The 22,036-nt window shown below is 43.4% G+C and overlaps 1 protein-coding gene and 1 long non-coding RNA gene across 2 annotated transcripts; one reads left to right on the top strand and one right to left on the bottom strand.

Moving 5' to 3' along the window:
- Positions 1 to 2,145: 2,145 nt before the first annotated feature.
- Positions 2,146 to 7,618, bottom strand: LOC107052166. Its single transcript, XR_001464433.4, has 2 exons — positions 2,479 to 7,618; positions 2,146 to 2,257 (listed from the first exon to the last, which is right to left on the bottom strand). It is a non-coding gene; the product is annotated as an uncharacterized LOC107052166 (long non-coding RNA).
- Positions 7,619 to 9,295: 1,677 nt separating this feature from the next.
- Positions 9,296 to 21,847, top strand: RAB39A (RAB39A, member RAS oncogene family). The gene is made up of 2 exons (XM_015279539.4): positions 9,296 to 9,705; positions 18,644 to 21,847. The coding sequence occupies exons 1-2, from the start codon at positions 9,383 to 9,385 to the stop codon at positions 19,068 to 19,070; spliced, it is 750 nt and encodes a 249-aa protein (XP_015135025.2). The 5' UTR covers positions 9,296 to 9,382; the 3' UTR covers positions 19,071 to 21,847.
- Positions 21,848 to 22,036: the final 189 nt, after the last annotated feature.

The raw sequence follows: 22,036 nt of genomic DNA, 5'->3' as shown, positions 1-22,036 counted from the left end.
TTCAGAGAGATGACAGGCAGTGCAGGAGGCTAGGATCAGTGCGTGATAGCTCCTCCAGCAGCAGCAGTTCCTTTAGAGTCATGTCTCCCATGTCATGATCTTCTTTCTCCTGCTCTGGCCTGGTTTGTTTGTTTGTTTGTTTGTTTGTTTGTTTTTACTTTTGTCCTGGCACTTTCCACCCTTTCTTAAACATATCTTTCACAGAGACACTATAAAATCCATCTGATAGGCTTAGAGTTGCCACCAGCTTGGCTGATGGACTCACCTGTGTATGACAGTCACTGGAGCCAGCTGGACCCAGCTGTGTCCTGCACAGAGTACCCCTGACCTCTTTCCACAGAGGGCTCACTGCAGCCCATACAAAAAAAAAAAAAAAAAAAAAAAAAAAAAAAAACAAACAAAAAAAAACACCTTGCAAGTTATGTTCAATACACAAATATATACAATTTTACATGACATTCCTATGCCATAGTGCAGCCAGAGATAGAAGCTGTGTGGGTTGGATTTGTGGTTTCTTTCACAAGTTCCTCATCCTGTGGAAGTGATGGTGTAATCCTGGATGGATTGTGTGAGTCAGTGTGATGGTTCCTGCTGCGCTGTATAGTGCACTGACAAGGGGTCATGAGGTTGAGTTGGCCTCTGTTTACTCCCTGGGTTCCCCAGAAGTTGCATGGATGAAACTGGATCCTGGTTGTGGGTCTTTCCTCCCCATAGTCTTTTTTCAGAAACACCCAGTTACCCCAGTACCCTGCAGTGTCCTTAGTTACAGAGCTGGTTAAAGAACACATTGTTGATTATAAAGTCATTTCCTTCTGATTTGCTGTCACTGTCTGGTTGCTCCAGTAATTTAGGATGCTTTTGCAATCCATGGTGATCACTGGGTTGTTTGCACAGCTGTCTGTGCTGTCTTGACTATCTGTTTCACTGAGCACACCAAAACCACTCTGTTGTTAGGGACAGGTGGTTGATCATGCTTTAACTAAGTAAATTGTATTAATTTGTTGTCTTTTGCAGGACCTCTCATTAGTTTTTTTGTTTGTTTGTTTTTGTTTTTCTTTTTATTGGCTTATCTCCCTTTGGGATCATATACCCAACCTTAGATTTGGGATCTTCAGAAGAATAAACAGCTTTGAGAGTTGCAAATAATATCATCGCCTGTCTCTAGGGGAAAAAAAAAAAAAAAAATGAGAGTACATGTGACTTCTACAAATGGAGAAACCTCAAAAACAGCCAGCTGTAGGGGGATCTTCTGGGTTTGTCAAAAATGTGGAAAGCTTAGGAATTCCCATGGGGGGAGGGAGGACTTCCTGCCCTGGAGGTACTCAATCCTCCAGTGCAAACAAGATGAAGCTCCAACTGTCAGCATGGGAGCTGGATTTTGGGTGCAAGGCCCTGGGATCTACTTGCAGTTCCAAAGCCTAAGACAAGCCTTTGCCCTAGAAGTAAGGATACAGGACAGCTGTCAGTTTTTGGAATGAAAGTTCCCCCTGATCTACATTGTTCCTCCATTGGTCACAGGGATATTGGGTGGTGTGGTTCTGTACTTAGTGATAAATGATCTGGTTGTATTAGTCCGCGTGGAAGGGTGGGTGTAGCAGGTGGATAATGATTCCTGTTCTGCCAGCATACATGTCATACACAGATCAGAGACTCACTCCATCAGTTGAGTTTAGACCACTCCATTATCAGTAATCCTAGAGGAGCAGGTCACTCATTCTGCCTGGTTGGCATGCTGGGTCTGTGGCTAACAGTTTAGCTCTGGTATGTAGCAGTTCTCCTTGGGCTTCAGCTTCTACATTCTATCAACTGACCACATGCAGTGGTCTCCTCACTGGGCTATCATCTAACGCTCTTTATGATGTTTTGTATTAGATCATCAGTATAAACTGGCAATGGTTTTGCTAAACATACAGCCTGAGGCCCAGTCTCTTTGAAGTTCTCCATCCCAAAGGAAAGTATCAGTTGCTGCTGCAGCTTCAGTAAACCCTCCAACCTTCCTCCCAAATAATTTACAAGAAAATAAACATAAGCTGTGTTATCAGATTATACTGGCTTAATCTAGTCACTTCAAGCTCAGCAATTATATTCATGCCTCATTTGTCCGGGCAATTCTTCCAGATAGGTGAAACTCAATGACACCTAGCAGACACAGAATTTCTTTGTTTAATTTCTGTAAAAAGTGCAGGGAGAGTTATCTTCCCATCCTGGCTCAGCAATTACATTCACGTATCATTGTCTTCTCTGTCCTTTGTGAGGCCTGCAATGATATAAAGCGTAAGAAGAGTCACAGGATAGGGCAGAGACATTGGGAAGGCAATTAGAACCAATATTCTTCTTCAGAAATTATGAGAATGCATCTGGGGCAAAGGTGACTATTTGGAAAAAATAGAAAATCATGAGAGAGGGCAATAAATTATAGGGTTCCTTCAGCAGTGCAACACCACAGAAGATAGTAATGACTTTGACCAACATACTCACAGGGTCACAACACTGAGACAAAGAGCATTCTTTGTTAGCTGAAATCTCCATTGTTTCATGCACTGGCACTTCCCAAACAGAAGATGTAGGAGGTAGACTTCAGCATACAGAAAAATGTATGGAATCCCGCAAGGAGTCATTCCGAATGACAAATGGAAAGTGTGAGTGAGATCTAAGACTGGCAAATGACAAAGAAGAAAGCATGAGAATACTTCACTTGTTTCATAGTAGAATAAATTGCCATTTTTGGATTTGGCTCTTAATCTCACCTAATGTCAGCCTTACTCTCACCTAAAGGCAGATTCTTAGGTATCTTAGAATCATAGGATCATAGAATTGCTTGGGTTGGAAGGAACCCTAAGGATCATCCAGCTCCAACCCTCTGCAATGGGCTGGTTGCCTTCACCAGATCAGGCAGCCGAAGACCCCATCCAACCTGGCCTTGAACACCTCTGGGGAAGGGGTACCCACAGCCTCTCTGGGCAGCTGTGTCAGCACCTCACCACCCTTTGAGTAAAAAATTTCCTTCTAATATCTAATCTGTATCTCCTCTCCGATAGTTTAAAACGGTTCCTCTCTCTCAGACCATGTATCAGATGCCATATAAATATGAGTTATCAATTAAAGCAACCTGCAGCAGCCCCAAAGTGAGGAGGTGCCCCTGGCAAACATAAGTCCTGTGGCCCAGCACCAGGCTGAGCACTGTACCCCGCACACTGCTTCCCCTGCCCCCATCCTGGCATCTCAAGGCCATGAGTGCATGAGTTCAGTTCAGTACTTTGGTAGAACAGATTGGATATTCCTGTGTTTTCCTAACACTTTACTGAGTTAATTGTACTTCAGTAACTGTGATGTCTAAAACGGCAAGATTGTGGAGATAGATACTACTACATTTTCAGTAAACAGACATTTGGGAAGAAAGTGCCATTCTTGCTGTAAGTCTGATCTAGACACAGAAAACATCAGGCTGGAAGCAACTGCACTGAGTATAACACAGCGCTAACAAGATTTTGAGGGAGGAGATGGTTGGCAAAGAGAGGTGTCCAGTGGGGCAGATGACAGGCTTGTGGATCAGGTATAGGTAGTTTATCTGTGTGAACAGGAATGGCCTGATAGTTGGCAAGCTGTGAAGCAACTTACTGATTATAAAACATTCATTAAGCAAACATATAGTTCCCAGGCTTTAATGTTAAGAGCCATGACTTTTAGTTCCCAGGCCTACCTTTGAAATTATGATGTAGCTCCTTCTGGAAAAATGGGTTTGAGAAGTTAGAAGTGTTTCTATCTCCATTAGGGTGTTTCTGTTCTTTACTGACTGCTTCCATGAGTTCATTCTGCTGAGGGGTTTTTTCACTTGCATCCATTTTGCAGAGCCATTAAAATGCCTCAAGCAGATCTGTGATGATATGTATATGTAGGACCCGTGGATTTTAATTATTCAGTTGTGCAGCTTCCCTTCCCCCACAGTGTTTGTACACATCTACCTGAACAACATAAGGAACATCTTCACCTTAATCAGACAAGGACATCTCCTAAGAGGATTAATTGTGAAATGCATACAGGAAATCATTAATAATACCAGAAACTGAAATAAGCTTACAACTCCTCCTAGGTTTTCCTACAATCTTCCTCTCTTCTTTGCCTGTAAAGAGCTCCAGGCATTCCAAACGCTGTACCAGAAAAACAAACAAACAAAAACTTCCAGCAACTTATAACAAACAAAGACTGTGTTAAGCAATAAATACAATTTTTGTCCAACATATTTCCCTCTATTTGGTGAAGGTTTTATGACACATTAGTTTCTCTCTCAACCACCTCAGTTCCTGCTAACACATCCCTAATGAGAATTTGCCACCCCTCTCTTAATAGTGTTCCACAAGTCTGTGGCTTTTCTGTATTGGAATCCAGGCAAACTGCGCTCTGTCTGTTCTCAAGTCTGAAGCTGGAGCTGAATCAAAGCTGAAGAATATGCAATCTGTGCCTGTATCTTCCAAGCAGAGACATGTTGGCATTCTGGTAACACAGTCATGAGAGCTGCACGCAAACCAACATAGAGAGAAAAGACATTGCAGATTGCTGGAGGCGTAAAATAAAGCAGTACTCTCATTACACACAAACTGTGAAATTTAATCAGGCTTCAACAAAAAGTTCTCATTTTTGTTTAGCTTTTTAATTTACCTGTGAGATGCTGAGCCCTACAGAACAGAAGGTTAAAGGAAGCTGTTAGGGTTACACAAACTGAGCACAATTGTTTAAGTGCAGAAACATACAGGTGGTTTCCAGTCCTGCAAAGTCTGCTTCTGTTATCTCACACAGAAAACCTGGATGCGGTTGCCTCAGCCCTACTTCTTGACATGCAGACACCGTTGTAGCACACTGAAAATGGCTACATTGATATTTCTTACATAATTCCCTATGACTTTGATGGGGGTTCAACAATCATCTGTCAGAAGTGCCCTTCTCTAACTTAGCAGAATGCAAATTGCTAGCAGTACATAATCGTTACTTCCATGCCTGAGGATACTTTTTATAACTCTTCTTTCAAAACCACATTTTTATTATCGTCTTCAGTGTTATAGGCATAAGACTTGTGCTTCTGACCTTACAATTTGTTGGGTTTTTTTTTTTTTCACTGCAGCCAGAAACTATCCTATATCCAATGTCATTTACAACAGAATCTGAACAGTATGATTGCCACGACCTTAATCACAGTTTTGAGAAGAGGTGTGCAGCAAGCCTTTGTCAGACAAGAGACTGCTTGAATCAGTGTCAGCATTACCAACAAGAACAAATATGCTCTTTGCTATTGAGTCTCTCGTAAGCAAATTCAGTGATACTGAAAAATGTATTAGTTTACACTATTAAGAGTGGCTGTATGCAGCTTTGTCTTCATCAGCATTCAGCACTCCTAGCACTTAATCCCAGTTTCCACTGATACAGGCAGGCATAGACCTGCTCAGCAGCTCCTGCAGAACTGTCTCTATATTCATAGTGCAAAAGTGAACAGGTTTTGTCACCGTATTGTCAGGTGAATATTTGCTCAGCACTTTAATAAAACTGTACCACTGGCTTGGGTTTCTGTTTTCTTTCACTCCTTAGAACTCCCTAGTCTTATGAACCATCTTCTAATACTTCTTTTTTCTTAATGAATTACTTCAGGATATTTATATGTGCTTCTTACTGAGAGCAGAAAGTTCCATAAACCATAGCTGAAGTTTATGTTATCTTCAGAGTGACTCACTGAATAACACCACAGGAGAAAGTGTGAAACCCATGCAATACTATCAACTGCAAACAGTAAGAAGAGCAGCAGATTTATTCTCATAGCACTTAAGAGATTTTAGGACAGACTGAACATATCAGTGTAGTGCCACTGTGCTACTCAGATAATAAACTTCTATGTGTGTGTCAAAGAAATCAGTGAAGAAACATTACCAGAATGCTATGCTTTAAGAAATGTCCTTCCCATTACCATGTGAAACTCATCTGGCTCCACGGCACCGAAGGAGGTGAATTACTGTGGTTAGTAGGAAGTATCCCATCTCCAGTACTGCTCTATTGAGAGAGAGCGAGCTAACAGCATCTTCCAACAGCCTATCCATAGTGAGACTTTCTCTGATGAAATGAGCAGCTGTGTCAGCCTCCAGGCCGATAACCTAGGCCATACATATGGGCCTAGAATCTTACTTTCAACCTGGTGCCTCAGTTCTCTCAGGCTCTTTGGAAACCACAGTTTCACAGTTTGGAAAGCCCAAACAGGGGCTGAATACCGATGACTTCAGAACCGATTACTGTGGTTCATGTCTCCCCAAGTCTCTGTATGACCTGTGCCTGTTGTTCAGCAGCGTCCTGACCTCTGTCATCCATGGTGACCTACCCACATCAAAGAAAGTTAGGAAAAGCCCACATGCAGTCAGTAAAAGTGAAAAGAAACCGATGACTTTTAGATTGCAGGGTTCCGAGTTATACTTCTATGCAGCCACCTATCTAATAATGCAGTAGATTTAGAGGTAGGGATTTTTTTTATTATTATTTCCCAGAATTTAGGTCCGATTCACCTTGGGAAGATCGGACTCAAGTTGCCAATGCCATAATGGTGGAAATTGAAAGAAGGTCAGGTTCACGTTGCTGCTTTAGCCCCTCTGCTTTAACTGTTTCAGCTCCTCAAATCAAAACAATTTTTTCTCTCTTCTTTCAGCCGCTGGTCAGAGATCTCTGTGGCAGGCTGTATGCTGTCAGCTCCTCTGCACTCTCTGTCAAACTAACAAAAAATGCATGAGGTGGAGATAAAATTCACCCACTTTGTCCACTCCAGATCAAACATAACACAGGTTTCTTAGGTAGCATTTCACATCTGGCGTTCAAAAGGTGCCAGTATATATATTTGGTTATATGTGTATCATGTGAATTTCTATCCTCTTCCTATAGCTTAATTAGGCAGACCAGACCCTGGAAGCCTGCAAATAGTTAGAAACACATTTAGCTCAACTGCAGGCAATTTATTTCCTTCACCTGTAGGAATGAAGCGAGCTGTGTAGCTCATTGGTGTGAGGTTCTTCCGGCCTTGTCTGCAGAGGCCAACAACCTGTTGTGCCTCCTCACCAGGGCGTGCAGTCTGAGCCTGAAGGCCTGGTGGTGTCAGCTGGGATGGTGATCCAGGCAGGGCCCGAGTGCTACACAATGGGAATCAAGCTGCTGATACCACATACCTCATGCCTGTGTTTCGCAAGCAAATAGTTCTTGTATCCAAGTGCCACTTTTGCCAAAACATGTAAGAAGGATCGCTAGGAATGTCCTGTAAACACATCACACCTTAACCTGCAATTGCGGGTATAATTTCACCGTGCTGAAGGTTCATTGATCTAAGTTAGCAAAGTTTTATTTTAAGTGTTACTCAAAGGGAACAACTCTGCTAGTACAAGCCACGTTCAATTTATTTTTCACATGAGTCACTGATGGAAGTAGAGGGCAGAAACGTGAAGGGTACAGACACACATGGGCACGCACAGACCCACAGACACACGTGGGCACACAGGCCCAGGAGTCCTGGGGATGGGCTGGCTGGCCCCAAAGGTCCTCAGAGATACAGAGTTCTGGAGCAGGCAGCATCCACAACTTCAGCTCAGAGAGCACAGAGAGATAAACCCCGCTAGCATCACCTTTATATAAGCTGAGTGTTGTGGTGGAGTGTCCTGGTGCTGGCTGCACTGCACACCCCATCTCAGCTCATTTTGGGGCTGCAGCCGCTGATATGAGTGCTACATGCAAAGCTGTACGTGAGACCTGGCCAAGGGCCACTCCTCCACACCATGCAGCTGCACAAAATACCTAAGCCTGTGTCATGCTATGTCCTTATCTAGTCTTACACTTGTCACTGCCTAACGCATCAGAGCAACAAACCAGTCAGGCTACAAGAAACCTACTAATTACTGTCCCTCAGAGTTGCAAGAGAAGCGTAGGTTCAAATACGCCCTCACCCACCATGAACAGTTAGTCTTATATTTGCATGTGACTGACATAACAGAGGAGAAATGAATGAATGAGAATGAAAGAAACCATTGCCCATCTGCTCTGCCTGTCTTTTCCTGAACAAAGTGCCCATCGATAGGCGCCTGCTTGCTGCTGTTCCTGGGCTCCCTGAACAAGAGTCCTGGAGCTCCTGCTTACCAGGCCCTAATGCCCTCAGCAGCAATTTGAGGCCTCTAAGAGTCATGGAATTACAGCATCATGGAACATCCCAAGTTGGAAGGGAACCATAAGGATCACGGAGTCCAAACAGGACCTCCCAAAATCCAAAACCCTGTGTCTGAGAGTGCTGTCCAAACGCTCCCTGAGCTCCGGCACTCGGGGCCGTGCCCACTGCCCTGGGCAGGCTGTTCCATGCCCACCGCCCTCTGGCGCAGCCCCTTTCCCTCACTCCCAGCTGCCCCTCCCCTAACGCAGCTCCATGCCGTTCCCTCGGGCCCTGTCGCTGTCACACAGAGCAGAGCTCAGCGCTGCCCCTCCGCTCCCTGTGAAGAGCTGCAGCCGCCATGAGGCCTCCCCTCAGCTCCTCTGCTCTGGGCTGAGCACACCCAGGCACCTCAGCTGCTCCTCACACATTTTGCCAGCAACACCTCGTTGGTGTCCGCTGTCCCGTGTGGTCCCGAGGCTTTAGCAGAAGTCAGAGGTGACGCTCAGCACATTTATCACAACGTGGTGCTGAGCCGAAGTTCCCGGAGGCAAAGGAATTTCCCAGGTGGGCACCAACACCGGCGGTACCGTTCTGCCACAGCGGTAAAGGCACTTCACAACGGCCCGCTAAGTGCCGTTTGTTGCACGTCCGTCTCCTCTCCTGTGCTCATCATTTCCCAGGCCAGTTAGCAGCTCTCTGCGCACATCCCGCCCACTGACTCTCCCTCTCCCTCTCCCTGTCCCTCCCCCCACGCCCACCCTTCCCCACCCCCTCCTCCGTCTCCCGCACCCCCGGGTCGGCTCCCAGCCAGCTTCCCCCTTCCCTTCCCCCCGCGCCCACACAGTCCCGTTCCCCACTCTCTCCGCCAGACCTACAGCCCACCAACCCCTCCCGTGCCGCCCGCTCTCGGAGCAGCCCGCCGCCTCCATCGGCTCCTGCGCGGCGAGGCGGGCCCGGCGGGCGGCACCACCCCGCGGCTGGGAGGCCCCGGCGGGCGGCCCGGCCCCGCCGCCGCAGCGCGACCGTCTGAGGGCGGACCCGGCGCGGCGGCGCGGTGCTGAAGGGACAGCGCCCGCGGGGACCGCCGCCCGCCCGCCCCGCCCCGCCCCGCCCCGCCGAACGCGGGCGGCCGTCGGGAGCCCCGGGAGCGGGGCGGGGGGACGCGGCCTCCGCCCGCGCGTCGCGGAGCTCCCCCAGTCCTACCGCCTGCCCCCGGCCTCCGCCGCGCCCATGCCGGGCGTTGGGGCGATCGGAGCGCGGTGCAGGCACCGGCCGCGGAGGAGCCCCCGCGAGAAGCCCGAGGCGAAGCCGGGCGAGGCCGGGGCCGCCATGGACGCGGCGATTTGGATCTACCAGTTTCGGCTGATAGTGCTCGGCGACTCCACCGTGGGCAAGTCGTGCCTCCTGCACCGCTTCACCGAGGGCCGCTTCCCCGGGCCGCTGCACTCCGACCCCACCGTGGGGGTGGACTTCTTCTCCCGGCTGGTGGAGATCGAGCCTGGCAAGAGGGTCAAGCTGCAGCTCTGGGACACGGCGGGGCAGGAGCGCTTCAGGTAGGGGATCCCGCCGCCGCCCGCCTCCGGCACGCCCAGCTCCGCAGCCCCGCCGCCCCCTGGCCCCGGCGCCGTGCCCCCGTCCTTCCACACCGTCCCGAGGGTATTGCCGTTTCCCCAGTGTGCTTCACTCCCCACCTTCCAGCTGCTGTACCCCAAAGATCCCTGCCTGCTGCCCGTCTGTATCCCCACCCCACTGGGGTGCCTGTCACTCCCACCCCACTGCAAACCATCATTCTCACCCTAATGCCCACCATCACTCCCATTCCGTTGCCCACCATCACCTTCATCCCACTGACCACTGTCACTCCCACTCCACTGCCCAGTATCACTCTCACGCCACTGCCCACCATTGTTTTCACCCCACTTCCTACTATTACCCTCACCCTATTGCCTACCATTGCTCTCACCCTACTGCCCATTTGATTCCCCCCTAGCTTCCTCCTTCCCCAACCTTCCTCTTCTCAGCTGTCCTTCCCCTCACAGTTCACTCTACTAGGTTTGCCCTGAAGTCCTGAAACTAGCGCAGCAAACCCTCCCCAGGATGGTTTTCTTCTTCCAGCTGGTGATCCCCACTTTGCTCTCCATTTCTTACGTTGTCATCAGAACTTGCCCTCCCTACTGCATTCCTGCTCCCTCCCATGCAAACTGGAGAGGCCAGGCCACCTCCCTGCTTTGCTCCTTTTGCAGCACCGCAGCACTGTGAGCACCAGTGCAGCCCTGGCACTGCCAAAGCCACAGGGCAGCCAGGGACAGTCCCCTCCCAGTGTTTCTTCTGCCTTCTGCACCTGCCTGGCACAGATGGCTGCTAGGAGCCTTTGCTAATGCTCTGGTCATTTTCAGTGTAGCTGAAATGCTGCACTGAGGGCCAAATCCTTTTTTTTTTTTTTTCTCCTCTCCGTCACAAACAGGCAGTAATTTTTGCATGGGTTTTAGTTTGGATCTAGGGTTCAGAAGATGTGAATTCAGGCGAGAGGATAGCCCATCTATCCCAATACATGCTTAACCCACGCACTTGTTATGGGGTTTAGCAATAGGGTTGAAATGGGTCTGTTACTGATGAGAACAGAGCCCTTTCTGTTCTCTGTCTTCCTCTGCAACAGTTGTGCAGATGCTGGCACGCTGCTGGAGGTGGGATTTCAGCTTCTTGCCAGGGGATGCAAACCCTTTTGTTAAAGCACTACAGTGAAACAAAAAAAACTTTCTCAGGCAGGCATGAGTCACAGGCTTACATATCTCTGTGCGGGCAGGACTCTGGAGGGTCAGTAAAGAAATGATGGTGGTCATGGCAAGCTCTTAGCATTTTTCATCCTCAGTGTGCTTTCCAGCAAAGAACGTGAAATACTTGTAAACAAGTGACTAAGGAAGTGTAATCTCTTCATTTTGAATTTGCTGACAAATAGCCGAGATGGCCAATGACAAGGCACTTGGCTGAAAAGAATGCAAATACGGAGTTTTGCATACATTTTAACTCAGATGATAGCCACTGTGAATGCTCGGGGGATATGCAGTGATGAGTCATGCACTCAGCTGCTTTAACATTTACCTCTGGTCTACATCTGTGTTTTTTTTTTTAATACCTAGCAGTTACAAACTGGAGGGAGCAGCTTTAAACATCTGTGTTTGTTTTTCTGCTAGGAGCTTCTTGTCAGTTGTTGTAGCAAATACCATAGCATTTATTGTGAAGTCTGTTTTATGCTTGCTCAAGAAAACTGTAAATATTTTAATAAATTATACACTACAGGTTAAAAACTTGCATATTCTGTTCTCTGCTAATGGAGAAGACTGCAGATCACAAGCAAGGATTGGCTTGGGGAAGAACTGATTATTCTGAGAAGTAACCTAATTCTGTGGAATGCACAGCAGTTTGCAGCTCAGATTCCCAGTTCTGCTCTGGTTCCCTTGTGCTGGTACTTCAGATGGGGGCAAAACCTGTCTGAAGAGCTTCTTGGGGAATTCCCAGTGTGCAGTTCAAAAAGCTGGCTGTGTAATAACTCCCACCTTTTGGGACATCAGGGACATGCCCAGGGGACAAGTGAGGGGGATGCACCTGTCATCACACCATCTTGAAATACAGCACTTATTTTCTTGGGGAAATTGTTTTGGAAAAGTTCTTACCTGTGTCTGGTTGACTGATCCCACCATATTTGAACTGGATTTCATGCATATTCTTAGAAATCATCCTTTACACACATTGTTTGCATTACTGATCACATGAAGTAATTCTTAATGCTTCCACAAGAAGGGTAAGCAAACTGCTAATGCTGGTGTTGGATAGTTTTCTTATACTGAGCTCTGCCAGTGCAGTTACTGACTGCATTTACTTTGATAGCAGTGAGGCATCACTAAACAGAAGCTCCCATTGTGCCAGCTGCTATACAGACAAAATGATCGGTGCCTCCAGCAGTTTGCTAGAACAAGAACCTACAGACTTGGTTAGTCCTCGGGTCTGTAAGACAGACTAAGGTAAATAAGGGATTCACCCTGTTTCTTTTTAAGGTTCTTTTGAGAGAGGTTAGCTGTCATTTAGAGCAGTCCACTGCTTTGGCTATGTGTGTCACATTGTCTGCTTTGCTGTGATTCGTTTGTTTTTTTCCCATATTTAAACACAACACAGTTAATTTAAATAATGGAACTGAGTTTACAAGGCAGTGCTGCAAAGGTCAAGAGTTTATTTCAAGAAATTAGAAACATACTACCACGGGGATTCTTCAGTTATATTAACTCACTTTTTGTAGACCATTATATTAACTAGGTACATTCTATTTTTAATACATTCCTTGAAAATAAAATTATCCTTTTTCTTCTTTCTGAGGAAGCTGTATGTATTTTCAAACTTAGGACCATTGCAGTGTAGTTTTTAGTCCTGGAATAAAAATAATTCAAAATTAGACAAAGCTTTTAGAAAAAGTTTGGTTCATCTGGTAAAGATCAGTAAGATCATAATGAGAAGAAACACTGTGACTGAGTTAAAGTCATCCTAAAGTCATAGGCAGATGTGATTAATACATCTTCTAATTGATTTTCAGAAACAAAATTTCTCAGTAGCCATCCATATTTTACAATGGCATGGGAGTGTTGTTCCAAGTTACAAGGGACTTTGTAACCTATCTGTTATGTACAGGGAGGGGGGAGGGGGGAAGAAAACTAGAATTACCTTTTCAATAATGCTTGTATCGATTTTTATACCTATCAGACAAAGATGATATAATACGTTGGGTATTTAACATGGACTGTAGTACACCCATCATGAACAGGCCAGTGCAATGCAAGGAGTGTGCAGCCACACAAATCCGCATTCATCTCTACAGAGCAGGAGAGCTGCTTCCCTTCACTTAGTGCAGCCACAGGAAGAAGGCAGACTCCCTGCTGAAACAATATCAGCTTGCTCTTCTGACAAAGGCACACACAAACAGGCTGGTTTGGGCACATCCATTAACTACGGCTTTGAGAAGGGAGGGTTCAGAGTCTCCCATGACAGAGAGGCAGGAAGAAAAGGCAACAGTGTCAGGCTCAAAGCATCAGAAGAAAAACAAAGTGCTTTAGGCAGAAAGATAAGACACATGAATAGAGACAGATGCAGGGCTGGGCTGAAGGGTTCAGTCTACTTTCAATCAAAGTCACAGGCAGACTTGCCAGGTTCCCAATACACAGTTAGTTCTGCTTCCCACTTCCAACCAGCATTTCTTCTGAAGGGTCTGCAGGAAGGGCCTGCAGACATCATTGCCATCTTCCCCATTTTAGAAGGAAAGCTGCTATTTCATCATTATTTTTCACCCTGATCCCACCCTGTCCCTAGCCAAAGGCTTTCACTCTGCTAAAGAAAATGCTTTCCTCTCCCTCCTTTCCCACAGAAAATGAATTATGGTGGTGCCAGTAACACATTCCCTTCCACAGTGCTAGTTTTAAGACAATTAATTAGCTGAATCAAAATGTTCTGTACATGAGAAGACATTATTTCTAGAATAATTTAGGATCTGCGTGGAAATAATTGGAGCAATGGAAATTTGAACATACTTTATGTGTAAGTTGGATAACATCAAACTTTACCTGTCACCAGCTCCTCATCCTGACCTGAAGAACTTGCAGGACCATGAGGTTTATTCTTCTCCTGAGAAAATTACAAGTAATGGAGTTCAGCTTGCTTTTAGAATCTGATCTTGCGGCATTTACCAAAGAGTATAATGATGTCAGAGGATTTTCTGCTTGTGGCTTGTGAAAGAACACAGAGAAGGCTAGTCTGGTTTTGTCTAAGGTCTGTGCTTGGTATCTTGTCTCTGATAGAGTCTTTGAATTCTCCAGAGTACTCTGCTAGACTGTACTCAATTCGAGGGATTTCCTGAGTGATGCAGTTTGTCTATTTACTGAACCCCATCAGCCTCTTGTTCAGTGCTTGTTCAGTCTGCTGTGGAATACAGATAGCCTCTTTGCATTCATAACATCTTTCCCAAGCAGATCTACAAGCCCACCAGCTGCTGCTTGGAGAGCCCTTTTGTTTGTTTGTTTATTTCTTTTGAATCTGACTCTTAGCTATATTTGGCAGCCCTGCGCTTTTGTACTTGAAGGTTAACTGTGGATATTTATCTGCTCTGTCTGGGGCACTAATGATTTTGTGTACCTCTGTCATATCTCCGTCAAGTTTTCTCTTTTCTAGTCTGCAGTGTTGTAGCCAACTCAGAAATCCTTGCTTCCTGGTCTTTATGATCACTGAGATGGTGCTTATGCTATTGGATAAAAGTGCCTTGTATTGAAGGCTTTTTTCTTTCAGTTGTCAGATGAAGTTTGCTGAGCAATACCTTTTTAAAAGCTACTAAAACATCTAGAGCTAGATAACACTTGTTTGCCTGGTTGCTGGAATGAGATCTGGAAGGTTGTATTATGAAGGCTCCTTTCACAAGGTCTAAAGACACAGACTGATCACAGCCATCCAAGCAGGACATGACCCAGGATAACAATGGGGGAAATGATGGCGTTGGGAAAGAGGCTGAAGCCAACCCTGCTTTGAGAGGCTTCTGCTACTTGAAGAGCGTAGTCTGCAATCTCCTCCTGAGATCAGAGGTGGAAAAGGGAATGAAGAATAATCTCCCTATTTGTGGAGCTTCAGTGCCTATATCTATAGCTCTTATAAAACACAATTATCAAGGCCCTGAGTACATCAACGGTCTATGCAACCTACAGTACAACAGTCCTACCACAGGTCTTGTTGCTTTGGTATCTGGTCAGTTCTGGCTGCTTCTTTACAATAACAACACAGAAATTCATGCAGGTGCAGGAAAAGTGTGTTTAGCTGCATCTTTCAAAATCTAGCAGTGCAACGTACCAGGGAGACCATTCAGCAGTCTGGATCGGTGCTTTCATTCCTACTGGCGGTGCTGCATAGAAAAGAGTACAGAATTTTTTGAGCCAAGAGGCAGTAGTATGGCTGTAAATGAGTGATGAAGGGCTTTGCTGTGAAGGGTAGTGCTGTACAGTCTAATCATTGTAAGCCCTTTATGGATTTTACATTACATGGCTACTGGATGAAATATTGAAGTATCCCTGGGTTCAGAATTTAAGAACCTGCCCCTTGAAGAGCCCGCTTTAGCCACTAAGGTAAGATAATGTTTCTGCTCACTGGCCCTGTGAAAGCTGTCTCTTTTGCACAGATCCAACAAAAGAGTAGAATGTATTCCTCTATTCCTTCACTCAACTTCTTAGATGAGTTTGGCTCCTCCTTTTTTCCTGTGGGGGCTACAACCAGCAACTCTCAAGCTTTCCAGATGATAGCCAGCCCTCCTTACCCTCTGCTGGCTACCATGCACTTTCATTGTCAGTATGCATATACAGTATATTGACATCTGTAACATCTCTAAAGATGGAAGTGCTCTGAGCAGAATGCTTAGATTGATCTCTGTGAACACCAGCCTGCATCCTGTGAAGGTGATCTCTTCCCTCTGGTGTGAGGAAGAAGTTCATCACCGGAGAGTTGTGGTCATGGAACAGACTGCCTAAGTCAGTGGTTACAGCCCCGAGCTACTGGAGTTCAATGAGTTCAGCACTCAGACATAGAGTTTGAATGTTGGGTGGTCCTGTGTGGAGCCAAAAGTTGAACTCGATGATCCTTGTGGATCCCTTCCAACTCAGGATATTCTATGATTCTAAGTAGTGCACTAGGAGGCTGTGTGAAAGATATGTATCATCACTGAAACTTCACGTACATTTTGTGAGGAGTTTAAGTCCATTCATAGTGCTAGGTGTGTTCTTGGGAAGCCCTCCCAAGTAGGACCTGCCCAGACACACAAACTGGTACCAATTGGGTAGGGGCTGAGGGAAGGTGGGCAGTGCCTGCCAAGCAGCTCACAGGCTACAGAGCTACACAGCCTACAGAGCATTTGGGTCCTGCAGAACTTGCCTAGGCACCGTAGTCAGATATGCAGCTGAGCGTAGCACAGCTTTAGATGTTGGCCTTACAGTTTTGTAAGGTGCCTTGCTGACGACACCTTAGGAGTCCTATCATCTTTAGCCATAATATTAATGAGGAAAAATCTGCTCTTGCACTTAGTTTCATAGGGAAAACAAAACAAAACAAAAAACAAAAACAAACAAAACAAAACCCCACCATATCTACCAGACCACGTGAGTTATGCTCTTTCATTCTTGGTGTGATATAGGGCACAAATGAGCGGAGGTACATTCACTTTACACAGTTCACTGCACAAATAACTTGACATTCACTAAAAAAAAAAGCACTAGTCTAGCTCTTACTTTTCTCTAATAGTTATATCTAAGTCAAATATTTTGCACCTGTAGGGTATTTCAAATACTGTTGAACATCCTGCCATGTTTGTGTGCCCAGGCATTTTTCTCACTTTTTCTGATGTACAGACCAAAGTTACAGGTGCTTTTGGATCATCTTTGTTACAGGCAACATATACACAAAAAATAAGAACCTGGATCACCAGACAGTGTTAACTGACATAGCTCTGTGGAACTAAATTACATCAGGTGAGAATACAGACACCCGTGTATAAGCACATGGTGATGCAAAAAATGCTGATCTTCAGTACTCATTTCAGCAACACATGATACAACATAATTCCGTTTAAAAATGCTCAGTAGATGATGCGTTGCTTTTTCAGTACTAACTTTACTTCTACTGCTCATACATTTCTATAGCATAAATGTTATCAGGACAGAGAATTTTTTCTTGAAAATTGGTTAGACTGCTTTCCACTGTTCCAAACAAGATCCCATTTCTTGTCACGCATTTCTGCTCCAAAACCACTTGAGTTATTTTGATTTACACATCTATGTTTGCAACTTCTCTACTGCAAAAAAATAAAAAATTAAAAAATGAACAAACAAATAAAAAAAAACCACCAACAAAAACCAATTAAGAAAAGCTGAAACTGTTCTTTGTGGTATCTTTATTCAATACTTCACAAAATACAACACCCTTTATTTATGGCCACTTTTCATATCCAGGCTGTTTGAATCAATCTGAGGGTAAGCTCTCGCTGTTTTCACATTCAAACTCTTTGCAGACACACTCCATGGACTGTTGCTGGGAATGCAGAAAAGATCTTTCTGAAACATTTGGAAAACAAAGCCTCCCTGTTATCTAAATAAAACTATTTCAAATGCAGTTTGCTGTGACAAAGTGAAGTTATGCAGAGAAATCTAAGTCTTATCTATCTGTGCACTTACCTATCTGTAATGTGACTGCTGCTCCTAATTATACTTCAGTCTTCAAATTGTTAGAAAACACTACATGAAATGTGATTAACTGCGAATCGGGGGGAGCTCCTTTAATGGAAGATATTTGTTGTGTGTAAAGTTAATCCCAATTCAAAATGTTTTGAAGCTGCATTCTCCCCACAATCATATGATAAAATATGGTTAATTCTTGAATATATTATAGTTTCAAAAAGGACTGTTAATATAGATTTTCTGTCTCATTTCAGTTGGAAAAAGGTATAGATACACAATTGCTATATTTATATATGTACATATGTAACTAATGTTTGCATCCAGTCCTAGGTAGGCCAATCACCTTCTTTAAAATGTCCCTTCTCACCTTTTCCATTCTGCCTCACTGCTAAGATGATTAGAGACCTAAAATCCTTTTTTTTTTTTTTTCCTTCTAGAACATATTCAAAATCTTTTTAGAGGAAGGATCTCCTTCTTCCAAAATTAATTCTACTGAATGGTCTGGAGCACAGTGAGCTGAAAAGTAGAAAACGTCACTACTCTTGGGACTTTCATGCCAAAAAAGAGTAAATGCAATTAATAAAGAGCTTTTCAACCTCCACATGAAAGATATGCTGGAAGTAGAATTTGTTTTGTCCATGCTGTAACAAGTGTGTGCCCAGCTCAGCCAGTTTTATGTAGCGCTGCTGGGGGATTTCCTTTCTTAGCATGTTACCTGATGACCTCTGCAAGCACAAATAACAGGGATTATCTGTACAGTTCTTGTGGTCAAACAATTTGCCCATACAGAATACAAAAGGATTCAGGTTTCTGGACATTGGCCTACATATTTTGTTTTGAAATAACTGATTAGAACAAAGTTAAATGAATGTTTGTGTGAAACTGGATGAGTTGGAGGTTAAAGCTAACAAGCATTTGACAAAATATATGTAAGTATTATTTTGTGAACATGTGCAGCAGTTTGCTAATAGTGTTTTGCAGAGTATTCAGCATTCAAAATTGGCACTAGAAATGTTGACTTCAAGAATGTTTAGAAAGTGGCCTTTGAATATAGGAAAAAATGAAAAATGAGCATTTACATATGGAGAAGTTAATAAATTCCAATTAATTTCAAAAAAGCAAAGATATTTCATAAACTTTCAGTAGATTTAAAAAAAAAAAACTGCTCCGTGGAGAAGTATCCTGTTTACTAATAAAGTGAAGGTGTATTTTAATTTTCCTTTTTTGTTTCTTGTTTTTTCCTTTACAGATCAATAACACGGTCTTACTATCGCAATTCTGTTGGCGGCTTGCTGGTCTTTGACATCACAAATCGACGGTCTTTTGAACATGTGAAAGACTGGCTGGAAGAAGCAAAAATGCATGTACAGCCCTTTCAGATCGTATTTCTGTTAGTAGGACATAAATGTGACTTAGTGTCACAGCGTGAGGTTACAAGAGAAGAAGCAGAAAAACTGTCATCTGACTGTGGTATGAAATACATAGAAACCTCAGCAAAAGATGCCACAAATGTCGAAGAGTCCTTTACAATTCTTACACGAGACATCTATGAACTTGTTAAGAAGGGAGAAATCACAATACAAGATGGATGGGAAGGTGTTAAGAGTGGCTTTGTTCCAAATGTTGTACATTCATCGGAGGAAGCTGTAAAGCCCAGAAGACAGTGCATCTGCTGAATTTGTAGCATGCCAAAGAGCACATGAGGTGTTCAGAAGATGACGCCAACCTAAAATCAGAATAATAATTCTGAAACAATATTAGATCATGACATAGCTGAATCACAGGATGGCAACTTGCTTTTGTATCCTTCCATCTAATTCATAACTTCATAAAATTTTAAGTTTTGTGGGTTTTTTTTAGAGATTACAATACCTTTGTGTGGTCTTCAGGAAAAGAAATTATATATTGCTAAAGGAAACATTAATCCTATAGCAAGACACATTGAAAGTGCAATAATCATTAAGACAACGTCCTCCGTTGGGCTCTGTATTTTGAATACAGTTTAAAATCAAGTCTTGCTAGGTGAAGATAAGACGAGCTTTTTATTTTCAATCATTCTGCCTTAGTTTTGGACAGGAAAATATCATACCTTATACTTTTTTAATGCGATTCTTTACTCAAGTGCTGCATTGCTTATCAACATTAAAGTTTGGTACATTGTAGAATTTCATAAGAACAATAGCTAAATAAAGCAAGTTGAAAGAATGTTCCAATAGCAAACACTTTTGATATGACTATGAATACAAGCCTTACTGAAGAAAAAGAATGTTTTAGAAAAGGTGATTTATTTGTATATTGAAAAGGGGAATAGAAGCAATGAAATTTACTATTGAATATTTTCTGAATTACCAATGAAACTAAATGTTTCATTGTTCACATATGATCCAGCTGCTTTTTGAGTCCTATACAAAACAGGTTACCCAACTACTTGAGTTCCATTTTGGAGGCCAAATCCTCAGCTGTATATTGATTATAGCCACACCAATACCTAAAGAATTATGTTAATTTACACAAGTAATTTCCACATTAGCTTTAAAAAATAGAACTACTTCTATCTAGAAGTAAAAATAAATGTTAAAGTGCTGCAACCCGTGGGGTTCCAGGGTTTGAATTTTTGCAGGATAAGGATTGGTTTGGCCTCAGCCAGTAAATATAAATAAAGGTTTTAAAGCCAAAACTGTTTATGTTTGAAGCGGAAAGGATTTCTAAGTTAATACTTGGCTACAGACAGCAAAGTTGGAGAAGCACTATTCTAAGAAAGCAACACACAGTAGATTTTAATAACAATAATAATAGGAAAAATCTGTGGTCATGTAGCATTTTACTGAGCTTGAGGTCATCTTCCTACTACTTCTCTGAATATAACTTACAGTAGCTTTACACAAACTATGCCCTATATGTGTAGCACTTAAATACCAAATAAGTCTGTGTCTTTTTTATCTCTAGCACTATAGTAAGATGACTTGATCTCCAGAGTTGATAAGCATCCACAGTTTATCTGGGCATACTCATAACCTCTGAACATTAAGTCAGTTATCTTCATGCAAAGATATATCAGGCTACAGTTCTCTGTTTTTGACAGCAGAGAAATTTATCTAGTCTTAATTTTTTTTTCCAACAAACATGGAATCAGTTTTCCTTCAGATTACTTCAAGTCCTTTTGCAATCCTTTTGTAAATATGCCATGGCACCAATACAAGTTGTTTGATTCCGGTTAATTTATTCATTTAGGGCCGCTAAAATTAATGACTGCAAAAGGAACTGAAAGGTTAATTTTTCTATACCCTCAGTCTCACTTGTACTGAGGCCCAGTTATACTGTCGTAGAAGGGTACAGAGGCCTTAATATAAACAGGAATCAGCCTTAATTCATTAGCAATTAAAACAGTTAGCTAATTCTAGTCACAGCATGCCACGAAGCAATTGCTGTGCGTCCGATTCTCTATTAAACTACACTTTTTGTCATTTACACCAGTTCCATTTTGGTTCGAGGGCGGTTCAGGCACTCTTTAAGTAAATGTAAGTGACTACAGATGCCAAAAGCAAGTGAAGAATCAGGTTGTGTGCATTTGACACTGATTACCCTACTGTACCAGGCCCATGTTTTGTATCTCAAAAGATTTCTCAGTTGCTTAAGGATACAGAATGGACCAATGAATAAATCAAAGGCTTAGGAGTGAAAAGACTCAAAGCCTACTTCTGGGTCACTGTGTGTTTCTGAGCAAGGCATTTAGATTTTCTGTGCCTCATCTGTATCTCAAAAATTGAGATAATCGTTCTTCCTGGCATTCACAAGGACCTTTGAGACCCAATCTGACTGTGCGATCTCTGGTCTGGGCTCTTTTCCATCTGTGATATCTGTTGTAGAGCGTTTAGCACCATGCCATGTGGATACTGCTTTTTTTCTGCCGTACCAAAAATAATTAGAGATGAAAACAGCTATATAATTACCAGCTATTGCTATTGTTACAAATCTACATTTCTCATTACTTTCAAGTTAAAATCTTTGCTTTAAACTTTTCTTCCTGAATACTCTGAACTTTTCATTCTGTGTGAAAAATATCTGCGTGTGTGGGGCTGACAGGGAAGGGACTGGGAGAAGAGGTGGGGGGAGAGGAGGTATACATGGAGAAATAAACAGTCATCAGAACAGAGCCTTAATGATCTCAGCTGTGAATGTTGTACCTGTAGTGGCACATTTATGGCACTGGGAGTAGAATTTTAACCAGATTCAACTGTGTAAAGAGCTGGTATTGCCAATGCAACAAGAAAAGAAATTCACTGCTTTTTAAAGTACTGTGCACATAGTTGTCTTATTTGTAATTCCTACAAATGTAGATTAACATGTACATTCAAATGTTGTCTATCTTGCTGATGTATTAAACCAATTCTGCACCTTCTCACTATGCACTTGCACTTAATGAAAATGTCTGATAAACAGGTTACGTGCTGAAGTATGTCGTTTTGCATTCATAGGCTTTGCAATAACTGTGTAAGTAACTGCTTGAATATGCTGTAGAAGAGATGATAGTTCAGTGCATTTATGTATTTTTTCCCTCAAGGAAGGATATGATGCTTCCCATTAATACCAGTATGAAATTTCCAGAAATTAAAGAAATCTCTTTTGGCAACCAAGTTATGAC

The sequence above is a fragment of the Gallus gallus genome, chromosome 1 (assembly GCF_016699485.2).
Source record: "Gallus gallus isolate bGalGal1 chromosome 1, bGalGal1.mat.broiler.GRCg7b, whole genome shotgun sequence".
NCBI lineage: Eukaryota > Metazoa > Chordata > Aves > Galliformes > Phasianidae > Gallus > Gallus gallus.
This window is presented reverse-complemented; position numbering and strand designations above follow the sequence as displayed.